Genomic DNA, 8,163 nt, shown 5'->3' on the forward strand with positions numbered 1-8,163 from the left:
TTTTCTAAAACAGTACAGACAAATAATTTCAGGACAGTGGTGGAGCGCCACAGCTAGGTCCCTGCTGCAACCCTGGTAGTTCTCAAGAAAATGCTAAGTATTGGCACTGGTATCTGAACTAGTATCTGGACATCCCTACATGTAAGCATACCATCAGGTTCAAATTAGTGTATCTTGATGACCATATTTATCGGCCTACATTAATGCATTGATTACCTAACCCCCAGCTCTCCATTTATGGTCCAGATCCATTTGAAGGAAAGTGTCCTTTTGGAGTTGCATGGAAAGACTAGGATTCCGGGGTTTTTTCTGTTTGGCTAAAGAAGGGCAAATCCACTGTCCATGATTTTAATGCTGCGTGTAGGGAGGTTTCTCTTCACTTCCTGTAACAGCAGTCTTCTGGCCAGAAAGTGAGGTGAAATATACCCAAGTGGGACAGATCAAGCAAGAAGTATGTTACTGAGGTTCTAGCCTGTCTCCGATGTATCCAAAAATAAGTATTTTCTATGGAATCCCGTTTTATTAATGGGCTTGTTTTTTCCTGGAATAAAATGTAGTATTGTTACTGCACCTTATTTGTATTTCTTTTGTAGCTGGGGGAAGGAATTGGCCTCAAGGAGACCCCGCAACAAAAGTATCAGCGGCTGCTTCATGAAGTACAGGAGCTGACGCAAGAAGTGGAGAAGATACAGGTGAACAACAAAGCAACCTTTCTTAAAGTCTAACACACCACCTTGGTCATAAGATTGCAAAAAAAAAAAATGTCATGAAAGTAATGTTGCTCTGGGTGAATTCTATAATAAGCTCCTAATGCATAATCCTCCTATTTGTCTGCATAGAGCACTGTTAAGGAATCCGCCACTGAAGAGAAGCTGACTCCAGTTGCACTGGCCAAGCAAGTGGCCACATTGAAGCAACAGTTAGTTTCCAACCACTTAGAGAAGTTACTAGGCCCTGATGCTGCCATCAACCTGACAGATCCTGATGGAGCTCTTGCAAAGTAAGAATAACAAACATGACCCTTGTGTGATAATATCTGGGTAATAACCCAATCCTCTTTCATAGTACACTACTGACTTCTCAAAATTAGTAAATATTGAATTATGTACATAATGGTATACAGATGTGATAATAGAATGTGTTTGATATTAGGCTGACATGCCTCAAAAAATGTGGAATGAAGTCTTTTATCTAATGTTGGATTTTAGGCGGTTGCTAACTCAGTTGGATGTTGCTAAAACCAGGAAGAGCCCAGAAGGCAAAAGCCCAGCAAAGGGATCAGACAAAGATGGGGGCTTGGTCACCTATGAATTACATTGCCGTCCTGAGCAAAACAAATTTACCCAGGCTGCTAAGGTAATGTGCTGGCTGGCACAACTGTGATCACATTTATGATGTCATTATGATGTAATGATGATTTGTGTATAAAAAACATTAGATGAGATTTCTAGTAAACACTGGTCGTTTTTTCCTTACAATGCTATGCTGAATAACCATTATTTAGTTCTTTGAATGGTAACACATTTTTAGTTCCTTTTAACCCTTTCCTGCCTTCAATTTGTTAATTTTCCCCTCTCTCTCTCTCTCTCTCTCTCTCTCTCTCTCTTCTCTCTCATCATAAAAGGATTAAAGTTGTTGAAAACCTGTTTCTGAACAGACACAACATAAAAACAAATGTTCACCATACCATGAGCTTTCATTTTTTAACTCCTTTGGTATGATGTTGCCATCATTAGGTAGACATTGATGTGCATCATCTTCTTTATTCAGAGGGAATTTATCTTCCTTGCACATTGCACAGGGTTGCTTTTTTCTTTTAAAACACATTCCATATGGTGCACTTACTACAACTACAGATCATATTTGGTTGTCTATAAATGCATTTACCTATCAGCCACAGTAAATCTGCAAAAGGATTAAAGTTGTTGAAAACCTGTTTCTGAACAGACACAACATAAAAACAAATGTTCACCATACCATGAGCTTTCATTTTTTAACTCCTTTGGTATGATGTTGCCATCATTAGGTAGACATTGATGTGCATCATCTTCTTTATTCAGAGGGAATTTATCTTCCTTGCACATTGCACAGGGTTGCTTTTTTCTTTTAAAACACATTCCATATGGTGCACTTACTACAACTACAGATCATATTTGGTTGTCTATAAATGCATTTACCTATCAGCCACAGTAAATCTGCTCAATGAGGCAGGATAGGAGGAATTACACTGGGTCTGGCTGACTGTCCTGTTTACATAGGTTTGAAGTAATATTTTTCGTGTCTGTTACATTGACATTGGTTTTGACATAAGATATCTTTTTTTACTTGTTACAGTTGGCAGAGCTTGAGAAAAGACTGGGTGAGCTGGAATCTGCTGTGCGCTGTGATCAGGACCCACAGGCAAGTTATTGGCATGTCGTACAGTAAATTCATTCTTATTTTGTTCTCATCTAGAGGTGATAGACATTGGCTCTTTTGTTGTTGCAGAATCCTCTCACGGTTGGATTGCAAGGATCAAATCTCATGGTATGTAGCTTGTCCCTTTATAAGTGTGAAAAACTATAATAAGCACCATCACTCCTAAAGCTATGCTACAAAATGTTTACTGAAAACAAGCATGCTGGAATCAAGGTAGGGACAGCAGGTAATGCTTTGTATTTTATTTTTGTCTGCCCCAGGATACTGTAGAAATACTACAAGCTAAAGTGAACATGTTAGATGTTGCATCGCTGGACCAGGTGGAGGCCAGGCTGCAGGTAACCATTTTTACCTCTATGATTTGTATGTCAAGAAACTGGTGTCCAGAAGCAGAATCTCTCTTGTTCATACATATGTGTAAAATAGCCTTGTGTTTTATTCCACAGAGTGTTTTGGGGAAGATGAATGAAATTGCAAAGCACAAGGCAGCAGTTGAGGATGCAGACACGGAAAGCAAGGTATACGTTTAAAAAAAATTTAATTGTGTGTGTGTATAATATATATATATATATAATTTGTGCACCCAAACCATTGTGCAGCTTTTTCCAGTTTTGGCCCTCCTATTTAGCATAAACCACACAACAATGGACACAGCTTTGGTCATGTGTCAAGGCACCAAGAGGTGTGGCAAATGCGAAATATTCTGCTATCAACATTTGATCACATTATGGAGTGGAGATATTTAAATGCAGTTTATTGGGTTTAGGTGTGCTTTAAAAAGAACTCATGCTGTGGAACCTGTGCCCGCAAAAAACCCCAAGAGGAGCAAGACTAGCTATTTGGAATTCCTGTAGGCTCCCTGTAGCTGATCTTTTCCATGTTACTGACTTGCTGTGCCTTGTTCCATACTCTGTGTGGATTCAGCCATCTTGGTAGAGGAGATGTCTTTGCTTCCTCACGTCAGAGCTGCCCCCTGATAATTAGTGGGGTATTATTTAAGAAGCGACAGGAAAAATGGAAATACAAACAGATCCCCACCCCCCTCCCCAAGGAGTTAAAAAAAAAAAGCAGAAGCACAGATAACTTGCAGAGCAGGTTTTCTTTCCAGCAAAGAGAACAGCACATTAGTGACTTTACCAGATCCCATTCGAAAACTCCTTGAGGGCAGCAGTGAGGGCAAGCAGTGCCTTAGACCTCACACTGCAGATAGATGCAGATAGGGTGTAGACATAGGAGTCCATGGTATAGGATATGTTTTTGTGTTACATATCCGCTGAAAGGATACATAAAGTAGTCAAAATGAGTTTCTTTTAATGAAAGAGCTGTTCCCTGTTAAATTTGATTATTCTCTTACTGTACACTAACTTGTCTGTTTTCACAGGTGCACCAGCTCTTTGACATTGTTCAGAAGTGGGATTCCATGTCTGGCACACTGCCCCAGGTTGTACAAAGGCTGGTGGCATTAAAGCAGCTTCATGAGCAAGGTAAATAATCAGGCTGTGATGAGAGGTATTGGTTTCAGCAGGCTGTTTGCTATTGGCCAGTCAGCAGAGTCCACGCTCTCGGATTAGAGAGCTCTAGCTGCGATTTTAGATGGGGGCGTGTTGGACCTCTGCAGGAAGACCACTGCTTCCACATAGAAACCAAGGGTCCTTCTTTGAAGCATGCCATCAGGGGACAGGATTTTTTGCTCAGGCTGTGTCTGTGTTCTATAGAGAATGAACCTTTTTTTTGTTTTGATGCTGCTGGAATATATTTAGCTGATTTACAACTGAACTCCAGTCAAATATTACTATCTAGTGCCCCACCCCAAATATTGAGGGTGTGCGTGTTGTTTTCCATTGTAAACATAGTCATTGTGAACATTTCTATCAGAACCTAATATTTCAGGTATATTATGGCGCATAGAACTGGCAGTAGTGCTTCACTAGCCAGTGATTTTCTTCCAGGTTGTCTCACATGGGAGGTTTTTTGATTGCTTGTATGTGCGGTTTTAATAAAGTTCTGAGTTGTCCCATCTGCAAATACAAATCCAGAACTAATGTAGACATTCCTTTTACTTTCCAGCCATGCAGTTTGGCCAACTGCTCACCCATCTGGACACTACGCAGCAGATGATTGCAAATTCCCTGAAGGACAACAAAAGTGCTCTTGCCGTGGTAAGTTTCCGCAGTTTTATACCTAGTCATTTCAATTCTGACTGCAGTTATCAATAGGACAGGGAAGAGTTACATTATCTGTCCAAATGACACAGACACCCCTGACAATTGTTGGATTTCCCTTATTGGTCACTTGTTAATGGCTGGCTAGGGAAGTCTACTTCTTCTGCTTTGTGCCATAAAAGTGCTGCTGAGTGTGTATAAACAAAAATATGTACTTGCAACCTTTGTGGATCGGTATTTGTGCAGATCTGTACAGGTATTCCCAAACGAAAATAGATTTATATTAAAGTTTTTTTGCATATATCTATGGCTAGCAAGCAGTAGATATATGCAAAAACTACAAAAAACAAAACCCTTTTGAAACAGGTTTGAGCTTACCTGTGTCTTCTCCGCGCGCTCCCGTCCAAACATCTGAAGAGTCTCAGGTGGCTGCAAAGGATCTTGGGGCGGTCGCATGCGCAGTTCAGATGTTCGGCCGGGGGACGAAGAGAGACGCAAGGTAAGTCTATGGAGCAGCGTGCACCCGCACAGACTCCGTGGGACATGAGAGAAGAGGAGGACAGAGGAGTCAGCGCTGGATCGGAGACCCGCACCGGCGCTGGAGGGACAGCTGAAAAGGACAGTAAGGAAGAAGATGATCGAATAAAGAGGCATGATTTAAGGTAAGTCCCGACACTAACATGAGGGTGGAGGGAAGCCTTTAATGTCACTTTAAATTACATTACAACTTTGACTGGATTTAAAAGCGACCTGCTGCTGTAAAGTCTGTTAGTCATTGCCATGACACTTGAATAGACGCATCAACGCCTAAACTTGGCAGATTTGTTTGGAAATATCATGGTGATCTTCAAAATAATGCCTAATAGCAAATGAGAGGACAACCTACACCCACAACTGATTTATGGTGATCGCCTAATTCTGGCTCTCATTTGAGTCACTCAACACTTCTCAGATCAGTGGCGTGTAAGTGATGTGATTTAGTTTTCAGTGTAGTGGCAGAAAATATATGTGCTTCGTCCCAGGTAAGACATTACCCTTACAATTTCTTTTGGCAACATTGTGAGCAGTCTCACAAAACACACACTGCAAAATCATCACACAATAGAAATCAAGGCACACAGATGGAGTACATATACAGGAGCCGGTTTACCTGCCAAAGGATTTGCTGTCTGTCCACCCAGTTTTGAAATGTACAGATGGCCAGATGTAGTCACTTATAATCCTGTACTGGACAGGAAGTTCAGGGAAGCTGAGCTGAGAGATCCTGAGTCAGCTGTTCAGAAACAAGATGATTGTAGGTGTTTGGGCATAAATGTGAGGCAATGATTTGCTGGGCAATGTATATTGGATCTGGATTCATTATTGAAAGTTGAATACTACTTTAAGCCTGCACACGATGAATTAATTATAAACCTGATTTCTGACTTCCCTTTTTTCAAACCTGGGAAACCATTTTGGAGCAACACTGCAGAATTAATCAGCAAACCTGTTTGCACTTGTACAATTCTGTGAACCTTTCAGGAAGCTGATCTAAAAATATCTGTGCAAAAGTACAATTGATTGGAAAGTTATGCTCAGCACAATGATATTCTCTGCATGTGATCTATTATTTATAAATGTCATGTTCTGCTTTTTTCACATAAAGCCAACTCCATCAAAGACTTTACTTAGTTTGGGAAACAAGAATGAGAACATCCAGTGGGCTTTTATTGCGGTCTGTGACCTTATTAGGGAAATTTACCCTGACTTGCGTTGCTGTGATATCGGGACACGAAGGGATGGAAATGAGGACCACGAGAAGACGTTATTAATATTATCTGTACCATCAAGTCAGTGTCAACCCTGGTGACCATATGGATGGAATTTCTCCAAAAAGATCTCTCCTATTTGGCTCTTAAGTAGTAATGCACCGATATATCGACCGCCGAAACATATCGGCCGAAAATGGCACTTTTGGCATAATACCGAAAGTGCCATTTTCCTGCCGATACATCGGCGCATCCCTGCTTTCTTTACTCCCCGCTGGGCGCTGCTCTGTGTCCCAGGGGGAAGGAGAGAAAGTGTGACGGCCGAGCGCTGCGGGAGGAGAGCGATGTGAGCGGCCGGCGTCTCCTCCCACACTGCTCAGTGTCATATCACAGTCCGGCAGAGCGGTGTGGGGGCGGAGACAGGCCGCGCTGTCACAGTAGGCTGAGCTCTCCTCCCTGCACCGCTCGCTCAGCCCCCTGTGACAGTGTGTCAGAGAGGAGAACGGGTACAAGCAGTCACTGATCAGTGATCGCTGAGTGTTTGTACATAATTGAGGACATGGTATGTGTACTATATCTTCAATTATGAAAGAATTGTGTCAAGGAGTAAGGAAGACCTAAGCTCCCTCCTGGGAATCTGAATCAAGGGAGTAGGGTTTTACTGTTTGCATACCTACTAGAGCTCTCTGGTCTTTTGGGCTACTTTGGCGGGGTGGGTTCCACAAGGTAATGTCATTTTTTAATTTACGCAGTAGCTTAAAGCAGTTCTATTTTACATTCCTGTATTTGGAGGGATAAATCTTGGTGGTCACGTCTGCCTGCTTGCGTAGAGATGTACTGCAAAATCAAATAGCACTTTCAATATATTTCAAGCTTTTGTAGGTGACACTCATTCTATATACTGTCCTTCTGTGCTTTGGTAAGATGTTGCATGTGACATTAGTGAGAATGCTGATGAAGGCATCACCATTTCTACTTTTTCTGTGCAGGTCCAAAAGGCCATGAAGGAGAATTTAGCTACGGTGGGGGACAACTTCTCTGCTATCGACTCCAGAATAAAGACACTGAACAAATGAGGGACATCTGATCTTTACAAGGCCCATTCCATTTAACATCAAAAACAAGTTCCTGCAAACGCTGCACTATGAAATTGCTCCAAATTCCCCTTGCCTGTAAGGAAGGTTTTACCATTGTGTAAATATATATATATATCTATAGTCCTTGTTGGCCTCCAGTTTTACCCATTCCTCTGCTCCTTTCCTGAGAATGCTTCTGCTCCTCTCCTGTCCCCACTCATGCACGGGACGCTTATGTGCCTATTGGATCAGGTGCTCTTATCATGGTTCCAGTGCACAGGAACTATAGCATTCTTCAAGGTGTTGCGTTTGCATGTTGGTACTTGCCATATGGACAGGGAGAATGTGGGGATGAGGGAATTTTCTTAGGCCTTTTATTTATATCTGTATGTTATCCCTGTTAAACTCTCCAGTGCAGAATGTCCTTCAGTGTCTATCTGAACTGAACACTGAGAATAATATAAGAGCTTTGCTGGCTTGAGGGGAATTGTTCCACACTAACTGTCTTCTCTGAAAATAAACAAGAAGTAAATTATAAAGTACATTGTACTGTAACTTTATGGTGTCTTGTTGCTTTTTCTTACGCAAAATGTATCGTTGTTACGTGGTTACCTTGTTATATGTGATGGATTTATTTTCAATCCTAAAGGCAAACATAAAGCTGTTGGCGCCAAGCCAGTCAAAATACGTTCTGTTCTGTGAAATTGACACAAATTTGATTTTCTAGAGTTTAAAAGGTAAAGTCCACCTTTTCATAAA

At 41.5% G+C, this 8,163-nt stretch overlaps 1 protein-coding gene across 4 annotated transcripts in view; it reads left to right on the forward strand.

The window, feature by feature from the left end:
- Positions 1 to 7,956, forward strand: part of DCTN2 (dynactin subunit 2) — a 33,325-nt gene extending 25,369 nt beyond the window's left edge. For all 4 annotated transcript variants that reach the window (XM_018569686.1, XM_018569693.1, XM_018569701.1 and 1 more), the window contains 10 exons: positions 594 to 692; positions 840 to 1,000; positions 1,209 to 1,356; positions 2,335 to 2,400; positions 2,488 to 2,526; positions 2,679 to 2,756; positions 2,865 to 2,936; positions 3,800 to 3,902; positions 4,486 to 4,577; positions 7,318 to 7,956. In XM_018569686.1, the coding sequence (XP_018425188.1) occupies positions 594 to 692; positions 840 to 1,000; positions 1,209 to 1,356; positions 2,335 to 2,400; positions 2,488 to 2,526; positions 2,679 to 2,756; positions 2,865 to 2,936; positions 3,800 to 3,902; positions 4,486 to 4,577; positions 7,318 to 7,404 (945 nt within the window). In that variant the 3' untranslated portion in view covers positions 7,405 to 7,956. The remainder of the gene's footprint in view (positions 1 to 593; positions 693 to 839; positions 1,001 to 1,208; positions 1,357 to 2,334; positions 2,401 to 2,487; positions 2,527 to 2,678; positions 2,757 to 2,864; positions 2,937 to 3,799; positions 3,903 to 4,485; positions 4,578 to 7,317) is intronic.
- Positions 7,957 to 8,163: the final 207 nt, after the last annotated feature.

Source organism: Nanorana parkeri, unplaced genomic scaffold (genome assembly GCF_000935625.1).
Source record: "Nanorana parkeri isolate BGI_ZX_2015 unplaced genomic scaffold, ASM93562v1 scaffold35, whole genome shotgun sequence".
In the NCBI taxonomy this organism is placed as follows: domain Eukaryota; kingdom Metazoa; phylum Chordata; class Amphibia; order Anura; family Dicroglossidae; genus Nanorana; species Nanorana parkeri.